This window comes from Neopelma chrysocephalum, unplaced genomic scaffold (genome assembly GCF_003984885.1).
Source record: "Neopelma chrysocephalum unplaced genomic scaffold, ASM398488v2 Primary Assembly neopelma1_72, whole genome shotgun sequence".
Classification (NCBI taxonomy): domain Eukaryota; kingdom Metazoa; phylum Chordata; class Aves; order Passeriformes; family Pipridae; genus Neopelma; species Neopelma chrysocephalum.
This window is the reverse complement of record NW_020897732.1, coordinates 6,316,937-6,339,049: the sequence shown is the minus strand read 5'-3', so window position 1 is coordinate 6,339,049 and position 22,113 is coordinate 6,316,937. Positions and strand designations below refer to the sequence as shown.

Below are 22,113 nucleotides of genomic sequence, written 5' to 3'. Positions count from 1 at the left end.
GGAAGGAGTTATCAATGAAAAAATGGAAGTGGATTGCCATGAGCATATAAATACGTCTGTGTTTAAGATGCACTATGGAGAAGGAGATTTTGGTCTCTCCCCTGTCTGATGGTTCTTTTTAGAATAAAAAGGATTTCTAAAAGGAGAGAATTTAAGAATAATGTAAAATAAGAAATCACAGTTAGTTGCTGAGATGCTGAAAATCTTGGTCAAGTAAATAAACAAACAAACAAACAAACAAATAAATACATAGATGTACTTAAAATTAAACAAGATGCCTAGGTAGTTGTGAGGACATATGAATTCATAATTGCTTTGGATTTTTTTTTTATTGATAAAATATGAATAATAAGGACCTACAAACTGTCCTGCAGAGTCAGTTTATGGATATCCATTTTAAAGATAAAGCCCAGGTCATCAAAGGAAAAGATCTATAAAAGGCAACTGATCTACAATGGATAAATTATACTGTCTGTAAAAGTACACATCATTGTAGCTACCTGCTGTGGTAGTTTTCCAGAAAAAGAAGGAGAAGATAAAGTGAAACAATTTTCATAAAGGGATTCTAGCTGCTGAAGTCTTTTTGGCTTTGAAGGAGAGATGGATGCTTGTTTATTTGGTGAGCACTTTTGATGAGCAAAAGCAGTAGGAAAAAAATACATACAAAACAGGAAGAAATGTATCTGGTAAACACATAGACACGGGGAAATGGCAGGGGAGAAAATAAGCTTATTTTGATGCTGAATTTAATCTAATGCAGTACTCCAGCATTAAATGTAAAACATATGATGATCTAAGAAATTTTTATCATTGGGAAGCAATCGCCCTGATCAAGTATGGATTCTTTACAGCTATGATGAAAGGAAAGTACTTTCTTAAACAGCTAACTCACCATTTACCTGCTGCAAAGATGGAGTATATCCTCTGAGCCATCAAGGAATTAATCACACCTTCCTCAGTTTGGAACCTAACCTTTTCATCATTGTTTTGATGAAAAGATAAAAGCACATTCAGTAGGCTGCTGAAAGCAGGTTTACAGGAGGATTCATTCTTGCTAAGCAATAGTTGGAGGCAGGGATGTGGCCTGAAGAAAAGTCTGACCCAAAGGGCAGTAGGAAGGCTGCCCTCACAGCAGGCCAGGGCCTCTGGCGAATAACATACACAGTGTCCCCACTGCGTGTGAAAAGATCCTGGGAATGGTGTTCCATGACACACTGTATTTGTTCGACCCAGGTAGTATTTGGTGCATGCTGGTGTCTGAGTGAAAACCAGCACATCTGCCAGAGATCCCTAATAAGCTGGAGATTTCTTAATATCTGCTGTACCCAACGAGAGGCCAGCGTGCACATACCACGTGCACGTGATTTCTCTGAAAAGAACTAATGCTCAAATCTATGCAGCTCTACAGATAATCAGCCACATTTTGTGAAACTCCTCTTATTACAGAGCAGTTACTTGGCAGTTGAACAGTATTGCAGGGATTGCAACAGTATTGCAGGATAGATGAGCAAGGGGAGGCCTTTCAAAGCTGAGCATGGTTGAGAGTTTCCACGGTTCTTAAGGGCTGTTACCAACTGCTCTTGTCTGAGCCTGTTTCAGACTGCCTTTTGTATGGGGCACAGATTCCGATATTTACACTTCGAGAGAAGTACTGGTGAACAGACAAATGAAGTGGGCAGTAGCTATTTACAGCAAATGTACAAGTAAGAAGCATTTCCTTCAGGTTTTGTACTGGAGGACAGAAGTCCTATAGGTAGTGCATCCCCACAGTGGTTTGTTATATTTGTGAGTCATAAAGAGCGCAAAATGCACTGCAAGGTTTTCACAATTACCTTTAGTATAGCTTATGTCTAATTGAGAAAGCTTTGGTGGGCGCAGATGCTGCCTGAAAAAGACAAGAAAGGAACTGACTGATTAAGAATGGAAAATGTGTTTAGACAGAAATAGGTGCTGCTTTGTCTAATGTGAATGGGGACATGGGTTCCTGCAGCATACTCTGAGACCTCTTAAGGAGAGGACACGGATACCAGAGAAGAGTAACGATATGGTAGAAACATCTATGCTAGAAATCAGTACCACCACTTGTTATTATAATAAAGGCTTTAAATTTACAGCAGAAAGTTTGAAATATGAAGGATTAAGTACAGAAGATAGTAATTACTCCCCAACAGCAGCTGATGATGGATGCATGTTGTAAAACCTAAAGCAAAATCAAAGATATGAAAAAAGTAATGCATAATTTTTGTGTGAGGCAATTATTTCAATGTATCTGTCTACTTGATATGGACTAGTAGTCGACTTTGTTGGGTTCCAGTGAAGAGTTACTGAAAGCCAACAAAGAAAACTTAACGGCAGAACCCAAGATTTTAAAAGCTTATTTCTAAGCTGAAGATAAGAAAATATAAAAGACTCTGATGTTCAAAGCTGATAAGAGGTGAGGAGAGGAGAAGGAAGTGTTCCTTATGGCTGTTCCCAAATCCTAAAATACCAGAATCCAGAACATTTGCCTCAGAAATTATATCTTTAAACTGAGCGTAACCTATCTTATTAGATGTTAAAGAAATGGAAATCTGAGAAATAGTAGGAACTCATTTATTGACATTCTTTTCAGTTTTCTAAAGGGTTATGGAATAGTTAGGAAAAGATTACACTAAAGTTGTGGGCTGGATTTGAAAATGTCTTGAAATAAGTGTAATATGCAAATACTACTCTTTTTAAATAATTTATATTTTGTAAATGACTACTTTCTACTGGCATGGACCTTTTTGCCATTCTAGATTCCACCACTGTGACAGTGTTGTTACAGTACAAAGTGGGTGAAATCTACCATAATGTGCTAATATTCTCCCTTTAGACTTAATGTGAAAAACTGTTCTAAATTCTTTATCCAATGGGCAGTTGGAGCTCTAGGGACTGTTAAAGCGTAGACACTATGCAGGGCTGACCATGAATTTGTGCACAGGTGGGTCTGAATGAAAATCCAGGGACCTGGGAGGAGCTGTGTGTGCATGAGTGTAGGTGAGAGGTGTAGAGAAACACCACAGCAGCAAAGAAACTCTGGAGAAGCACTTGAAGCAGAACATCTGGGAACAAAAAAGCCCAAAGAGTGCTATGGGACAAGTGCCACACAGGAAATGCTGGGAACCGTGAGCTCCATGGAAAATGCTCCCCTTCTTTTGCATCATATTGAATTTAGGACAACAGAAGTGTATGTATACTATTCATAAATAAACATGATGCACCAGAAAGATAACTGACTTATAACTGTTTTTCCCATCTATGTGACCCTTTTCTTTTTTTAGCCTGCTGGTTGGGTCCAAAGGATATCCATATTTTGGATTGTTTGGGAAATCTAGTTCAACAGTGTGAAACCAGCAAATCCCCAGAAAGGGGAGTTTCATGAATAGAGTTTTGCTTTTTTCCCCCTCCCTCTTCCTCTCTCCACCTGATAGTAGAGTGACTTAATACCGAGTATCTGGGCTACCATTAAGGGACTTGGAGAAAACAGATTAACAGGTAAGAAATGAGCTATGTTAATGAAATATTCATTATAAAAAGGCAGAGTGGTCCTTTTAGACAAAGCCTAAGAAAGGAGGTTATACTCTTTTCATCTTCAATGCCTACATATAATTTATATGAAAATAAAAGTTTATTACTTGTTTTTACATCTCTCTTTATTTTTTTTTTTACAATAATTATGGGCTTGCTAAGGTGTGGAAGTGACCTAATAGTTACAATTGTGACCTCTGAGTTATTGTTAATTTTACTGTTAGTGTGTGCTTCACATCTCCTACTTAATGGTATGCTAATTGTGCAGCAGGATGTCACATTCTCCAACATACAGATTCCCTATTTCAATTACAGCTAAGTAAATCTCCATTACTAATGAGTAAGCATTTCTTTTCCATGTACATTTGCATTATAATGGACATTTTCTTTGTGCACTAAAATTATTCTTTCCTTGACAACAACTATATATTTTATTTTACAGTAAAGGCTACGACATGATGATTCATTCCTTTCTGTTGAGTTTATCTGTATTTAAATTGTCAAATGTTCTGGATAGCCTGACATTTTTTGTCCCATGTTATCTTTCTGTACTTCCAGAATAAATGTATGTATTTGCTTTAAGACAACCTACTTAGGACAAATCACAAAAAAGTAAGCTTATGTGCTGCTCATAAATTAAGCTGTATTTTTGAAATTGTTGCAGTGTTTCACTTATGTTGCTGAGAAATCTCAACTATTTATGTCAGTGCAAAGTGACCTTTGTGATATAATGTTTGACTGATTTGAATATAAAGAACAAGTGACCAAATGTGGCCCATATTATCATTGCAAGATCCCACTCTGCTTAACAGAGCACAGGTAGCTCTTTGGTTATTAAATACAGCCCCCCAAACCGACATTTGCTGCCCTGCTGGTGCATAGATCTACGAATGCAGCAGGCAGCTGAGTAAAAGGAAGGGGGAAGGCCTCCTGTTGGATCTGAGCTGTGCAGCTTTGCTGCCAAACCCGCTGCCTCTTGAGGGCTGTGGCCAGTCACTGGGTGCCGCTGAACTGCTGAACTTGGGCAGCCAGCGCTGCCGGCGGAGGATTCCCTTCTCCTGCCAGCACAGTGACCCAGGAGGCTTTCCCTGCCCTGCGTCAGGAAATAAGGATATTGGCAAATTGAGTCCCTGTGGTGGAGATCCTTCCTTCAGTCTACATGGCCCTGGGAAAATGTATCACCTTTTATACACAAATAAGGACTGTGAGTTTTATTGATAAATAAAATAAATAAATTGATAAATAACATTTAACGCAGCAAAGGAGGTGTTGCTGTGATTTTGGCAGGGCCACTCCCTATGAAGTAAATTTTCTTAGAAGGATCTTTTTTAGATGCACAGAGAAGGTTTACGTATCTAAGAGAGTGCATTAATTAACAATCATTAATATTCCTGATGATTTTTAAGTTAGCCTGGTGGTGGGTATGTATATGGGGAAAATGATGGGTGTTGGGTTCTTTTAATGATATAAGTACATGGGATAATTTAAAGAAGTAAAATGTGGTGAAAGTGTTAGGTAGCATTCCAGAAATGCAGGAGGAAATGTATGGAACCAGAAGTTAGAACTAACAGATTGATTTCCTGATCACTGTGCATGAATTCTTTCTAGCCTTATGTATATCCTGATAATCAGATGGCTTACAGTATAGATACAAAGTTTGTTTTGTTTTTATTTTGAAAGGCCTACGGTATGCAGCCTTTTTCCCAGACAGCAGCAAAAAACAAGGTGAACAATTTTTGCACTATGTGGTTTTGAATTCTGTCATATTTTCTATTACGTTTTCTGTCTTCCATTAGGGTAGCTTAGTTTACTATATTAGCCACCACCATCATCCATGTCACTCCCAACTCCGAGTTTAGTGTACATGCTGTATGTATGTAGCTGGATGGCTCTCTCGGGGCTGGCAGTGGTCGCTCACATGTCACAATTCCCTGTCACCACGGTCGCCCTTGGATCGGTGGTTTTTGGGAGCGGCTGGTGACACCTGGTGGTGGGTGCGGTAATTGCACACTTATTAACCGTGTCTGCAGCTGGCGGAGTTTTGACCTGTCCTACCCCAAACACTGACAGTCAGAGCTTGAGATATTTAAATAAATCCGATTTCCCGCACGAGGAAAAAAAAAAAAAGCGTTGGGAGCACATTCTCCTCCTTTATGTAAACCGAGAGAAGCAATAACCAACATTTGCTGTTGGAGGAAAATTAATGCCTCTGACCTTGCTATTGAAGTCAATAGGGCAGTTGTCCACAAGAGTTATGTACCTTTTTTTATTGGTTTTTATTAGCGTTTCACATATGTTGCACAAATGAATGTCTTAGATATACTTATGCACTAAATATACTGCATTAAACTAAAAATATTTTTTGTGAAAAACCTGGGTGTTTGTATTTAGAAATAATGATGTTTTCAAAATTTTACAGTGTGAATACTGAAGGAAGCTTCTTCTGGTGTTTTATTTAACGTCATGGTTTCTGGCTTGAGTGTATGATTTTTCTTGCCAGCAAGTATATTTCCGTATGTTTATGACATTCCACATCTCTTTGCCAGCATATTTCTTAACAATGGAATATCTGGGAGATGCAAATATGTAACTAGTACGAAAAAAAATTAAGAATCCTGGAATGTGATTCTGTGGTGAAACTCTACGACCTCTTGAGGTCTTCTTAGTTTGATTTTTATCTGAATAGATCTTTAACCAAAACCGATTCTTTTTCTTGCTTAATTGGCCCTTTACTGCCACCTGATTTTTTTTGTTTGTTTCATAAAGAAGATATGTATTACAGTGAATATGAAAGAAATACAAAGCAATACTTTATCCTGATTTTTCTCAGTCTGCAGGCAAATCAAGTGCACCAACAATGCAGTATCTTTAGTTGTTTCTAAAATATCCTAAAGAAAGGGCTCCCAAAGTACACTGCCACTGGAATTTGGAAGGGGAAAGATTTGGTAAAACAAGGATGTGTTCTTTATAGCCAAATGTGGTGGTATTATTATGCCATCCTGAGATATACAAAATTGGCCAAATAAAATTAAATGGGGAGATTGCATTAAATGAGAAGAAATGATAAAAGGTCAAGTTACACTGTTAATCTGCACAACAAAGGAGGGCAAAGTTCTGAGTTCAAAAATCACTGGTTAAAGGTTGTTAGGGATGTTTTTTCCACCCTTAACTTGCTGCCCTTGCAATCCAACATTCATGGTATATAAAATTCAGTGTAGGCAGTCTGGGTTGAGGCTGTCCCAAAATCTCTTCTGTTCATGGGGGCTCTGGTCAGATGGATTAGATACAAAACACAGCTGTTCTTCAGTGCAAGGGACTGGAAGTGCCACTTCTGTGTAGCATTTCTTATGCTGCTCCACTGGAGGAGACCTTTCGCACAAGGACTTAAATGAAATGACTGTAGTTCCCAGGCACAGAAAAATGAGAATTGAACAAATACCAGTTCCGGCAGTCAGTGGGAATTGCTAACTCCACCTTTACAACATGACATTAAAAATGGCTTGATCAGATTTTTATCAAGATAATTTATTGCAGAATAGGAGTGATTTTTTCAGAGATCTGAACCCATTGAAAAGTGACATTTGACATGAAAAGGCATTGGGAGTTTTATCTGAGATATGACAGCTATTTTGTCTTCTAAGTGTAGAGAAGAGTGTGGCATTTCAGATAACAAACATAAACATTTAACAGTGGCCACTGGCAATTCTGCTTGGTTTTAGAACTATAGATTCCTAGAGCAAAATTCTGCCTCCAAATTATATGCATGTTGCTCTCACTTATTTCAGCAAAGCTTGTGCACATGTTTCAAAGGTCAGAATTTGGCCGTTGGGGGTGAATTTTCAAGGAAGAATATATTAAAGACATCTGTGCATCAGCAGAACCATATCCTTTGTCTTCTGTAGAGCATTTCAGGAATGAGCCTAGTGCTATTGAGCACAGCAAGTGAAACATTTTCTATTTTTTGAATTGCATTGGGATTGCTTAGCAGAAACATTTCTTGCAGTAATTGGTTCATGATTTCATTTATTTCTTGTAACTCAACACTTTGATGCTGAAAAGTTGACAGTTTTAAGAGAATAAAGATTGGAAGGGACTGCCCTTCAGAAAATTACAGTTGAAAATATACTGTAACAATCAAACCAAGGAAAGTAGTCCAAGGAAATAGGTATGGTCTGTTGAGGTGCACAAACTTCTGTTTGCAGTTTAATACGGAGAGGTCAACAAGTGTTTTACACAAAGGTAGAAAACAAACCCACTTTTCATTGTGGACAGAGCTCATATTTGAAATTGCTACTAATCAGACACTTGAAAAAAACTAAAACTTGGCATTCATATTCTATTGGAGTTAGTGTGTATTAAATTGATAAGATCTTTAAGCATATAGGTTTTCCCCTGTTTTTTAAACATTATACACTTCTTAAAATGTTTATAATGTCTAATTGCTGCTGGATTTCAAGACATATCAATTTTGTTCTTAGTTCCTGCAGATTTTGACAGAATGTCATACCAAAATATTTTGTATTTTTTGTAGGACTGGGAAACAGAAAATCATGACTGGTATTGTTTTGAATGCCATTTGCCTGGAGAGGTGTTGATATGTGACCTGTGTTTTCGTGTGTATCATTCCAAGTGTTTGTCTGATGAGTTCAGGCTTAGAGACAGCAGTAGTCACTGGCAGTGCCCAGTTTGCAGGGTGAGTACCTATGAGATTTCATGTGCTGATTAGAGGATTGATATTCATTAATAGATTCATTAAGGTGTCCAGATGGTCTGGCCAGGTTAATGGATAAAGAACTGAATATTGAAATGATGGTACCTACCTAGAGCATCTATACAGAGATACCAAAATGTGGTGCATGTAGCAGATGGTCATTTTTGAAGACTCCAGCAAGTTTTACTTATGCATTTGAACACACAGTTTACTGTGTGGGAATGTGTGTACGTACGTATGCCACGCGTGAATGCAGTGGAAATCTTCAATGAGTAAACAACTTGCTGTATAAGATGCTACTGTTTTTACTTAACATCATTTTAATGAATCATAATGTAACTTTTTTTTTGCATTTTGATGACTGCATTCTGAATATTTTATTGGAATAATATTTTACCTTATAAAGTCACAATCATGTTGCTGATGAGAGCAGTGTCAAAAGATACTGAGTGAAATCCTGCTCCTCATTTAATAATGTGGATTCTGTTGGTGCAAAAAGGTCAATCTGGATTTCACTCATGGCATGCATATCTATCTGCTTTTTCTTTAAAAATGCTCTTCTTATGAGTATGGTAGGGAGACAGCAAAAAGTATTTTTTATATACTTTTCAAGAATGTGCAGATATGTTGTCTACACGTGGTTAGAAGACTAAACATTCTAGTCAGGATGGTGCTTACTGATACCTGGCCATGAACCAGCCAGACACTTCTTGCTGTTGTCATCTCTGTGTCACCTCCTCCCATGGAGCACATTACTGGGCTTCCTACAGAGCTAGGCTCCCTTCCTGTGGAGGGAATAATGCATATGAATGTTTAAGATAAAATTCTTGCTAGAGAAAAGCCTAAAACTGCCAGTTCCACTCTGCCTAGGATTGCTGGAGGGAGAGGCAATTCCCTTGCTAAAAGCTTAGATCTAGTGTAGAGCAGCAGACTCACCTTCAGATGATCTGTGGTGCAAGGAATGTAAGGGTTCGGGTACTTCATAGTGTACCGAGGAGAAGCAGTTGTTGAAAACACGTGGATTGTTTTGTCTCAAAAGAGCACTTTTTGACTGGTGTTACCTCAGAGCTAGTGGTAAAAAACCTGTTGCCTGTTGCCTAAGATAGAGAGCTCTCAGGGTTTAGGGAAATAGCAAAAAAATAAAGGAGGTTGAAAGGAATGCAAAAGTAGCGGCAGGAAAAACCAGTTAAGAATAGAGACGTACTGTATCTCTCCACATTTAATTGCTAGCCTTTAATTTAGCTAACAATATTCCCTCTGTGAAAAACAAAGAATGACCATATATAGATGAATGACTTTTAAATTTTTAAATGATCTCTTTAATAATTGTTGGTTCTCGTAATACATATTGATAGTTCTTATAAATAGTTAAAATTATATAAACTGGATCCAGTCTCCATTCTAGTTTGCCAGTAATTTTAGATCACACCTGGTGAGAATAGGGAATGTAAATGGTTTATGCCACCTTGTATATGAGGTAGCAGCTTTTATAACATTTATCTTGTAACATGGATGTCATCAGAGTGGAAATGCTGAATCATTGCATGAGATATGCACTGATACGTCAGTGTTAAGAACAGTTTGATTTTTGTCTTGAAGCCTTGAAGTCCTTTATGGCAATGATATTAAATAAATGTTTACCTTGAAAAAAATCCTGTGAAATTCAGACCATGTGCTCTGTGTCTGACTTTCTGAATATTGGTTCCCATTTTGTTATACAAAGGCTAAGGAGCGGTTTTGGGGACTCTTAAATACTTCCTGCCCCAGAGATCTTTGGCTTGCTTAGTGCCTCAGGTGATGATCAACCTGTTTTTGTGAATGTTGCCATTATGAATGCCATGGCATCCTTTCTCCCCCTGTGCCAGCAGCTTCTGTTTTTCTTGTAGTTAATTCAAATCACATCAAGCCCTAATTCTGCAAACTTGGACTAAGCAGGCTTGCACAGTCCCTGTAAGCGTGGGAGTTAGCATCCTTGTGTCAGGCTTCAATATTTTTTTGCCACTTTCTCCCCGCCCTCCGAGGAAATGACTGCTCTAATTTCATGTTAAAAGCAAGAGAGTGGCCTATATTCAAAAAACTGGTAATGTGGCTGCTGTCCAGAGGAGCTTAACTATCTTGCATAAGGACAGCAGGATTTACTTTGCATTATCAGCAGTAAATATGTATGTTCAAGAAAAGTGATAGCTGGGACAAAGAGATACATATCTTTTCATACCTAATTCTCATAACTGGACATAGCGCTTTTCACTTGGGGATTTCAAAGCTCTTTAAAATGGTGAAGTAAAACTATGTTTAAAACTGAATATATTGGGAGAAATAATCTAAGAACACTTCATTCTTATGTAAATATTGCTTCTGTAAAGCTGCCAAGGTCAGCAAGCCCCTGGATTATTCATTTCACAAATGCTGGTTGTATGAGTTTGATCAACCTGTGCAGCTTTATGTTGCCCACTTGAATACTCAGAAACATTTTATAAAGGACATTGCCAAGGATTTGTTCATAATTTTAAAATATTTTTTCTTCCATAACGTTTTTAAAAATCCCTTGCAAACCTGGTTCTGAACTCTGTTTCCTTGCTGATGGTTTTTTTGCACTGCATCCATAAACAAAAATGTCCAGTTCCTTGCTGCTTTTTTTTTTTCAACTTGGCGGTACCGTTCTGAATATTTTTGTGCCCTGTGTAACTCTCAGCAAGGGTCAAAAGTCAAAAAAGTTCAATCCAAACCACATTGCAGTGATTGAAATTTTTCCCTGACTGTTGACTAATCATTGTCTTAAGTGAAATAAATTGGTATTATCAGCAAAATTCCTGGTAGACAGGTCACAAGAGAAACTCTTAATATTGAATGAGCTTAGAGATTACATTCCCCAGTACTGGAGTGGTCCATTCAAGACAGGGTTAGTCAACTCGGTCTCTGAAGGATGTAGGAGACTTACACATTTATTGCTGCTCTTAGATGAGATGAAAGAAGGAAATTAATTTTCTTCAGCTGTTAATTTAGCACCTAAAACCTACAGAAAGTATTGCAAAAATACTAGTGTTTTTTTGGGAGGGGAAATAGATATATATAAAATTCTGACTAGAAGAATATTGACATCTTGGTGTAACTGACTATTATTTTCTAAAAATTCAAATTTTAAAATAATTTTATAGAAAGGCAATATTAAACATGTTGATATATAGTTTGTCCCAGAGAGAAAGACTTTGATTTGTGAAACAAAAATAAAGAAATATTCATATGGTTTCACTTGACACTCAAATTTTGTACAATCATCTGATCAGAGATTGGTCTTCCATGCATGCGTTTTGCAAGGACTTATAACCAATTTACCTATCATAGTGGGTGTTTCAATATTACTGGGGTTTATGCATATGAGAATAAAGTAATCTATAGAGCTTAAGATCTTAAATGCTGTGCTGATAAGTATTCTATAAATATGTGATTTCTGAGTTCTGGTACTGTTACTAGCATTTCATAGAGTACATAAAAATACACCATTATGCAGTTGACAATCAACCTCAGACAAAATCTGACAAGTGAGAATGACAAACAGTAGGAAGTTAGAAGCACAGAAAGATGGAGGTCACTTATGTGAAGTAGCTCAAGTGCTTGGATAGGGGGTGTTTGGTAGTAGCTGTCAGTGAAGGTGGTTACTGTAAAATACAAGAAAGGAAGAAAGGATATAACTTACTTTATGGGGTGTTATGGTAGGAGTTTGTTAGATAACTGTATGATGAAACATTCCTGGAACAAGATTTGGCGTGATCACTCAAATAATACTCATGGATTGATGGGTAAAGGCAAGTCCTAGTGTAGGACCAATATTAGCACCACATGGTTCAGTGCACAGAGCCCACACCTGAGGAGGTGTTAGTCCTCAGCAGGTCCCTCTCGTGCACCCCTGAGTAGTTCAGGGAGCTGGCACAGCAGGGCACTGCATAGGATGTACTTAATAAAGTACAAAGGAATTTGTCCACAGCAGTGAGAAAACTGGGAAACCTCCACTTAGAGTCTCCTGCCACCTTCTTTGTGCACATAAAAGCATATTTAATTCATATGATGCTTCATATTCAGAAAGGGCTTAATGCACCATACAAGTAGAAATCAATTTGTGGATTCAGCTGTAACATTGCCAAAAGCACCTGATGCTTTGAATATTCTAATTTAACTGCATATGATCTTGAAAGAGGCAAGTCTTAGGCCATATTTTGCTCATGCAGAAGCTTTTCTGTACTATGCTTAGAGCACAGGGCACACTGATTGCTCTGAGACCCATTCTGTGTGCCTGCATACCTTTCTTAATGGTACAGGAAAGCTGAGGACCTGAGGGTTGGAAGTTTGAGAGGGCGGTAGAGCAGTAAAGCTTTCCATATGTAGCATCAAATTCCTCTGGAAACTTAAGCCCTAAAAAAATCCAAGGGCCAGTGTGTAAAGCACTAAAGAACAGTGGTGAATATATGTTAGACTCATGCACATAATTCCCCTCTGCATATAGACCCCCTGGAAACGTGAATTGCTTCTGAAAATGAAACTGGTCCCTTAGAAACATGTATCTGTCATTGAGCAGCCTTCACATAATCCATCACTGAACTGAAATGCAGCTCTTTGATGTGTGTATACACAGGACAGGTGAAAGAGGAAGGGAAAAATATTCATTAATGGGAGATTATAGGGAAACGGAAACCTCTTTCCGTGGAGAAAATGTAATTTAAATGCTTATAGCTAGACAGAATGCTGGCACTGACACCTTGGATTTCTTAGAGTTTCTCTATTTTTTCTGTTCAAGTGAAAGATTGCAGCAGCTGCAGCATCGTGACCATTGTCACCCTGGGAGTTGAGAGCTACGTGGGTGCAGGGGTTACTCACTTCCATCATAACTGGTGCTACTGCAGGATAAAGTGTTTCTTGGCAGTGCCCCTAGCTGCTGCTAACCTTGTATGGTTTGTAAAGTCTTCCAGTGAACTCCTGCACTATAAGCATGCCAGAATTGCTAAATAAGTAACACCTGCACAGTGCAATATATTGCTACCCTCTTTAACAGCTAGGTACAATTAATCTAGAATATTGAATATAAAGAGCAATGTCAATCCAAACCTCAGGTACCAGCTTCTAAGAAACAGATGTGCTGCAGAGAATAGGGCATATATAAGGTATTTCCTGCACCCACAAGCAAAGAGTTAGATTGCAGACTTGGCCTTTCACCTACCAGATCTCATTAATCTTCTACAGGAGGATTGCTATTGTGAAGGTTATTACTTCACTCCTACATCCCTTATGTAAACATGTATGCCTGACCAGCCTTTCAGTTTGCCTTGATTCAAAGCAGAAGATTTGCAGATTTCTCAAAAAAATTGGTGTGACTTAGGAATTGTCCATGTTGTGGGTTAACCCCAATAGGCAGCTAAGCACTCACGTGTCCCCAACTCCCAGCGGGACAGAGAAAGAGAAAAGGAAGAAAACTTTTTGATTGAGGTAAAAATTGTTAAATAAGTGAAGGAATGGAAGAAAAGAGAGAAATAAAAAAAAAGTAATGCAAAAGCAATCACTCCCCACCTCCAAGGATAGACTGATACCCATCCAGTTCCTGAGCTAAAGATGGCTAAACCCCTCCTGTCCCTTTCTGTTGCTGAGCATGACATTATTTGGCATGGAATATCTCTTTGGTTAGTTCAGGTTATCTGCCTGGTTGTGTCTTCTCCCAGCTTCTTGTGTACCCCCCAGTCTATCCACTGTGGGGGCAGTGTGAGAAACTGCTGAGGCCTTGGCACTGTTCAAACACTGTTCAGCAAGAGCCAAAACACCCATGTGTTATCAACACTGTTTTGGTCACAAATCTAAATTACACCACCATATGAGCTGCTGTGAAGACAATTAACTTCATCCCAGCCAGACCCAGCACAGTCCTATATTAAGATAATATATCCCAAAAATAGGCTATCTTCAAGTATAAGAATCCTGATAGTATTTTGGGGGCTGGATTGAATCTTAGCAATCTCCTTGAAAGAAACTTGAACTTAAACAAGGTCTGCAGTAGTGTATCTTAGTAGATCTGACTGTGGGAGAAGATACACGGTGGATCTCGCCACTTTTACAGATTCTATCAGATTCTATCATTGTTTCTATTTCCTGAAAGTAGGAAACTAGAAGACCTAATTTTCATTTATACTTGCTTATATATCACTCTGAATAAAGGGACTTTAAAGTGGGTGTATTGTCTTGTGTCAGAGCAATGTAAATTGGTTTTATGCAACATATAGTCCCCATCTAGTATTATCTATTTTCTTGCTTTAAGTGGCTCTAGGTTGACTTCTGTGAGAACACTAAAAGTCTTCAAAATACAAAGAAGAAGTTTTTTTGTTTTTTTTTTTATTTAATTACATGTTTTACATTATAACTTCCAAAGAATGTGTGAATGGTACCTCCTAAATGGCTAATCTTCATTGAAAAGTGAATGAAGAGGTTGGAATAAGACTTGCTTTCTACAAAGGGTGAGCAACCTTGCCATAAAAAGACATTTTACTGGCTCATAGGCTCCAATTCCCTAAATTTATTACCTTTCAAAATTTAGTACAGAAACGTGGAGATCAAATTTTTCTTAAAATAAGTCAGGGTAGGGAACTGAAGGAAAAGTGGAGAAATTCAAGTTTGCCTGAATTGGCAAGTTAATTATATCATTTTTATTGGTGCTTAAGATGATATTAATTGCTGACATCAATAATGATACAAAGTCAGCTATCTATCTTTTCTTATGATCTGAAGGATAAAACTGTAAACCATCTATCTCAACACAGTCTCTTACAAACTGTCTTGCCCAGCAGGGCATGAAAAATGGTTCACATGAATTCAAAGGATGATAAATTCAGAACCATGTCAGAAAAAGAGATGTAGAAGGACTAGGCAGTGCAAGTGAGTTTTATTGTGTTCTTATAAGTTTCAGTCTCTTAAAATGCTGTGTCATTAGCAAGCATACAGCGCTCTGGTGCCTGAAATGACAAAATGACAGCAGCATTTCATAATGCAGATAATTTAATGCACATTTGGGTTTTCATTTGCAGTAACAATGTTGGTCTATGAGAAACCGAATAGGTGATTTGAATTCCAGCAGAATGCACGTTCCTATAGCAGTCAGAGTCAAACATGAATATACAGAAGGTGATTCAGATATATGGGGCTGGATAAAATTATGTCTCAGTCCAGAGTTTGAAAGGAAGGTCAGGCAACCATTAATATTATGAAAATAATGCTTAAAGAAACTGTAGGTATTAGAAATACCTAGGGCTGACCCTTTCCACAACAGTGAGTTTTACCCAACAGTGGTAGTCAGGAGAAAGCTACAGTGTTATTATGCATATTGTAGTATCTAAGTAGGTTCGTGACTGAACTGCTATTTCAGCACAGTTTGTAATGATTCTAATTGCTGTTAGTTAAATAAACATCTTCTCAGGTAGTGCTGTGCACAATTTTGTTTTAAGAAAGAGGCAGTCAGTGCAATCCTGAGATGTATAGGTTGCACCTTTGAAAGCACAGGATACGGCCAGTGATTTTCAGTGCCTTCGGTGTCTTGCAGAAGAAATATAACAGAGGAGACACAGCCAAATCCTATCAATTTTTTTTTGCATTAATGTGTAATTTTTACTCTTGCCAAGTAAATATATAAAAGTAGTTGCTCTGCACTTGATGTGTGTGCTCCCGCTATATGTTCAGAGTCATATATAAGTAATTCAATGAAAAATAGCACACTTGTAGTGATCGAAAATTCTTAAGCCTCATACCTCTCTTAGTTACCTCTTAGAACATGGATTCTCTTTTTTCTTGTGTTTGCTTAGCAACAGTCATCTGCACAATTAGGTGGATCTTGCTAAAGATCAGATTTTGAGGATGGACATGTAACTGAGCCGGTTTAGTCTACACAGTTTACACGCAGGTGGTGATGTGAGGCATGAGAAGGGGAGAATTCAGCTTGGCACTCAGTGTGAGGTCTGAGGAGGAGTAAATGCCTTGCAAGAGATGTGAGCAGTTAGAAACACTTCAGGATAACAAACCTGGAACCCATGCTGTTGTTTCACTGTAATTTTGTTTTGGAGAGTACTGTAGGTAAAAGCAAGGAGGAGATAGCACATATCAACCAGCTATTGTAAGGCCATGCAGAACTGTGCACAGCTGCTGTGATCTGGAATTGGAAAGGCTGGTTGTAAGAGCACATTAGGCATTTGCAGAGAGCCACCTTCTCTTAAGAAGCACATTTTCTGTATACAGGGCTTCCCACTAGCCTGGATGGACTTTATGGACTTTGAAGGGTAGGGATTAATCTCTATACTAAACTGAGAGGGAAAAAGCTCTGGATCCTGAACTGCTAAAAGGTAGTGATCCATGTTCCAGAATCTGGATTAGATTTTGTGAAGGAAGAACCACAAAAATCCACAACTGCTATGTTTCTTGAGCAGTAAAAAGTGCTCTGAGTTTCTACTGGCTAGAACCGATTTGACTTCCTTCCAGATGGTGTCGTTTTGCTTAGTAAGCACATAATTTGTAGATGGTACAGGATATTATTTTTTAAATTATTTCTTATTTTACTGAAAGTATTTATGCCTTGATAATAAAAAGACCATTAAATAAATTTTAAGCTGCTCCCTAAAATGCCTTTCTTATTGCTTTATTCTAATTAGACACTTTTTTTATGAGAGGTTTTGACAAACTATAATGGATACAAGTGGAAATAAAACTTGTAATTCTTCTGTAGCTGAAGTCCTCAGCCCAGACATAATTCAAAGCAACATATATAGTTGTTGTGACATGTCAGTGTTACTAATTTCCCAGAAAAGCTTTTCCCTAAAAAGTTATGTGCGTTATGTGATTCAAAGTTACCTTTCCAAATTATGTGTTAATGCAGAGAAAATTTTTATTGGATGAGTTTTGAAGTCAAGTTTAAAATAATAATATGATCCTGTTTTTCTTTGGCAGAGTATCAAGAAGAAAAACACAAGTAAACAAGAGATGAGCACATACCTGCGATTCATAGTCTCTCGTATGAAGGAGCGGGTGAGTCTGAAACAGGAAAGTTTATTCAGTGCACTGGAGAGGATGCATTAAGGTTGCCCGTGGGTCACTGCGCAGGGAGGAGGGCTACAACAAGGAGGTTTTTATTTCCCTTGTCATAAGTGGTGTGTGTATTTCAACATATGCTTATCAGGTCTTATTGCTTGGATTACTATCATTTTGGCAGGAGCAGGTTATGCCTTGGGCCTGTGGCTCCTCTGAAATGGACATTTTTCAGGTTTGAGACACGTGATCTGCCAGACTGTGGCCTTGTGTAGTCCCCACCTGAAACAGTCCAAACTATTGCATTTTCTAATCCTTTTGTGTTTTAAGCAGATTCTAAATGCAATAACATACACTGTCTCATGGTCCTTTCAGGCTATAGATCTAAACAAGAAAGGGAAAGACAACAAACACCCAATGTACCGAAGGCTGGTGCACTCAGCTGTTGATGTTCCTACTATACAGGAGGTAGAGTGACTTGCTTTCTAACTTCCACACTGCTTATGGCGTCTTTTAACAGTCAAGGGCTAAAAATTCCTTCATGACTAAAGTACTAATCCTGTTTAATTCTCTTTATGATCAGTATTTCAGTATTGTATCCAGCATTGGATATGGCAGCTTAGCATTTCAATCTTTTCCTCTTAAATAGGTAACTGAGTAAAACCATTTTGAGTGGTGCCTGTTTTTCAGACATAGAGTATCCTCAAGTCCTTTTGTCCTAAGGTTTTATTAGGAGCTCTAGGTAGCTAAAATCTTTATATAAAGTACCTTTAGCTAAATGACTGAATATGGACTCAAGTGCCTATGTTTGCATATCTGGCCCAATGTTTTTGACCAGGTTCCAATTTCAGTCATTATGCTCTTGTGTAGGTGTCAAATTTATAAGCATCTAAATGATTCATAAAGAACCAATCATTTTGTTGATCATGAAAAAACAAGACTCACTCAAAACATCTGTTTTGCATTAATTGTTCCAAAAATAAAGTACTAGTAAGTATGTTGTCCCTTTTGTCTGAAACAAAGGTCTGATCATGACTCATATAAATCAACTGCACATGACCAAAATGAACAGCATATTCATCTTTACTCATGGCTGTAACTGGATTACTATGCAGTGCTGGGGTATATCTTGCCCCTTACAACCAGAGATGTGAAAAGCCTTTGTTTTATTATAGAAACACATGAATAAACAATAGCTTCACTGACAGTTTTGGAGACCAGCACTACTGCCTGGCTTGAAGTACTGGCAACACTGGTTGAGCCCGAAAATAAGTCAGACCTTCCTTTCACTCTGTCACCTTCTCCTGCTTCCACAGAAGGTCCTTTGGCCTCAATAACATTCTATAAACAGATGATGTTTTGTTTGATGATTAGAATTCTCACAGGTGTTCTTGACAGAGCACAACTGAAAACGCTGCATTTCGTATCAGACAAAAGACCAGACTAGGAAAATGAATTGCATGGCTCCATGTAGGCATTTGTTATGAGTTTGGAAGACTAGGAGAATCAGCTTTCATCAGAAAACACTGACTGTCAAGTGAAGATCCTGGAAGTTTAAAGGCAGTCAACACTGATTTGAAACTAGCTGGTATTTTAAAGTACAAAATGTTCTCCTAAGGGAATATATTCTAATTTGAACAAATGTTCTGGGCCATACCTTATGCTGAAGCTACTCCGGATTCACCCTGTTATAAGCAAGAATATATTTTTTAAACTTGGTCATGTGTTAAAGAATCTATTTTACTTCTGGGCATTGCATAAAGGGTCCAATGCAGCCAATGCTCAGGTACTAACAAACCATGTCAAAGAGTTGTAAGTACTCCTTCTGTATGCAGGAAAGGCAGTGCCTGATCTGTGTTGCATAATGCAGATTTCTGTGAAAGCTTCTCTGCATTAAACGGGTAGAGCATTTTTACAGTTTTTTCACGGTGCTGTGTTTTCTTTTGTGTAGAAAGTAAATGAAGGAAAGTACAGGAGTTATGAGGAGTTCAAAGCAGATGCTCAACTGCTTCTACACAACACGGTGATTTTCTATGGAGGTAAAATACTAAATTTACTGCTTGCTTTGTTTCCTTTGCCTTTATTTGTAGGAAACTCACAAGTTCGGGATGGAAATTGATATTAGGTAGTCTTAAGTGTGGATGAGGTCATTTGAAAACCCTTAAAAAACAAAGTAAGCTGCAAGAGAACCTTGCAGGGTCTTTTCTGGCCCACCTACTACAGAACTATTTTCCTTCTCTCTGGCTAAACCCCTCAATGGCAATTTGCACCTTTCCCATCCTGTTTCTTATGCAGCCTAAGTCAGTCTATAGTGTGGATTTTTGCCAATATACATCTGTTGTGCTAGGGTAGAAAGAGACTGATCTCTGATGTGGTGTATCAGCAAAAACATGTACTATAGGCACATAGTTCTTTTGTCTGCCTTATTGTGACATCAAATATAGCTACATCCTCACTAGAAGTGTGCTGCTGGTGAAATGTGTGGAGGTACAGCCATCAAATGGGAAAAACACCACCAACGTGTCCAGAAACTATAGCCAAGTCCTGTAACAAGGTTCTCCAGAGCCATTTCAGGAAGGATGTGGTTCCCCCCTGCAGACATGGCCCCCATCAGGGAAACTGTGGGAGGAGGGTGGGACCAATCTGTTTGCAGCACCAGGAGATTCGCACTGTGGTTGGTAGGGAGAGATGTGAATATGGTAATAGAGGAATGCCCAGGAGTAAAGGGAATCACATAGTGATAAATAGTCTGTGAAGCATTACTCAGAGCAGAGGTGCTTATGTGACTGTACCTGTGTTCCCATCGAGTGGTGATAGCAGAGAGCCATGTTTTAGGACAACTGCAGTGTGTCATTAAGACACTAGCAGAGAAAGAAACTGGATCCATAATAAAAGCAACTGTGTCTCCCCGGTGCTGCTCCTCAGATGCGTACTTGTATTGTTCAGTGTAAAAGCAGTATTTTTGCATATAAATATGAAACAGAAAACAAATATTGAACTGATTGTTAGAAAATTTTAAATAGAAGGGCTGTCCAAGTGATTAAATTATGTTTTGTATTCTCAAGCACGACAATTGTAGTGAAAGTCACAACAATGACAGCTGCAAATCTTCATGAGCACTGTGATCATACTGTGATTGTTCATACCATCTATTTTTAATTTATAGCGGACAGTGAACAAGCTGATATAGCAAGGATGCTTTACAAAGACACATGTCATGAAGTAAGTACTACCGAGTAACCAAGATGTAGTCAAGATGCTTGGTTTTCATTTCAGAATCTAAGAAAATAATTCTTCATATTATAAAAATAAAAAGGGTATGAAATTTGTTACAATTTTTCTCCAAACTCTCTAATAGCTGATTCAGCATTCCTCTTTCTTTGGTTTGTTTGGGATTTTTTTTCTGGGCAACTAGACTAAAATTTTAAAAATACTGGTATTCAGATTTTAGTTTTGAAAATAATCGAATAATATATAATTGGACTAGAAATAGTTGTACTTGATAATATAAATTGAACCTGAGGTGAGATTTCTACTAAATTCTGTAATTGGCACTTTCTCAACATTCAGAGGAGACAAAAAAATAAAGCTAGGGGAGCTGGCACACTTTCTCCTTTTGAACAGTTGAATTAATTCTTTCACAATGTACTTTAAATAGTTGATGAATTTTAAGAACTATTCTTCGCATTTCATCTATAATAGATCATTAATGTGTCAATTAGTCTCCTTCCTCTGCCTGGGTTTTCTGAAACATGAATAATGTTTCTGCAGCTTGTCTTTCATGCTCTCACAGCCCACCTTAGTTTCACACCTCTAGTTTGCATGGACAGAAGTAATTCCACCAAATTAGCAGGCAGGGCTGAAAAAATTTACTACTTAAGAGAGAGGGATACTACTGAAGTCACATAAATAGGATTTTTTTGGCTTATTTACCTTTTTTTCTTTTTCAGCTGGATGAACTGCAGCTTTGCAAGAACTGTTTCTATTTGTCAAATGCGCGACCTGACAATTGGTTCTGCTATCCTTGTGTATGTTGCTGACACAGATTCTTATTTGTTTGCTCTTCTGTATAAAAGCCTGCAGTTTTGGTGTCATTAACGCTCTGAATATTCCATTTCAGTGGGCTTGTTTCAAAAGCGTGGTTAAGACTCTGTAAGCCTAGATATTTTACACAAGTGAAGTGTTGATTGAAGTTCAAAGCTGTAACAATATAGGTTATAAAACTTGGATATCAGCCAGTTACAACAGTTTCACAAGAAAATAAGGAGCTTACAGAAATAAAACTTTGCTCCTGAATGAATCTATAAAGACAAGTTTAATTTTTAGGCTCTTTAAGATCTCTGTTTTCAATAGACGGTTATATCCTTTTTAGACTTTGATTTTTTTAATTTTTTTTTTACTTTGATCCAAGCAATTTATCTAACAGGGAAATATGTATTGTAAGAAGATAAAAATGAAAATAGCACTAGACATAAACAGCAAAAATATTCTTAAGATACCAGCATAGTATTACAGCAAAATATTTGTGGGTGATATCAATATAATGTTTCATATCCAATAATAAATACAACATTTTTTCCAGATACCTAATCATGAGTTGGTGTGGGCCAAAATGAAAGGCTTTGGGTTTTGGCCAGCCAAAGTCATGCAGAAAGAGGACAATCAAGTTGATGTTCGCTTTTTTGGCCATCACCACCAAAGGTAATTTTTTAATTCCACGTGCTGCTTTTTATAAACATTACTTAAAAGAATTTATCTCATCTATCATGTTGTAAATCCTGGCTTAGTTAGTTGCCAACATTAGAAGGACT

General features: G+C 37.8%; 1 protein-coding gene across 4 annotated transcripts in view; it reads left to right on the top strand.

The window, feature by feature from the left end:
- Positions 1-22,113, top strand: part of ZMYND11 (zinc finger MYND-type containing 11) — a 106,071-nt gene that overhangs the window by 69,884 nt on the left and 14,074 nt on the right. For 2 of the 4 annotated variants that reach the window (XM_027686787.1, XM_027686788.1), the window contains exons 4-11: positions 5,230-5,274; positions 8,081-8,242; positions 17,225-17,302; positions 17,678-17,770; positions 19,254-19,341; positions 20,469-20,524; positions 21,253-21,330; positions 21,885-22,003. In XM_027686787.1, coding sequence (XP_027542588.1) covers positions 5,230-5,274; positions 8,081-8,242; positions 17,225-17,302; positions 17,678-17,770; positions 19,254-19,341; positions 20,469-20,524; positions 21,253-21,330; positions 21,885-22,003 — 719 coding nt within the window. The remainder of the gene's footprint in view (positions 1-5,229; positions 5,275-8,080; positions 8,243-17,224; positions 17,303-17,677; positions 17,771-19,253; positions 19,342-20,468; positions 20,525-21,252; positions 21,331-21,884; positions 22,004-22,113) is intronic. The other 2 variants (XM_027686789.1, XM_027686790.1) reach the window with 2 other exon arrangements.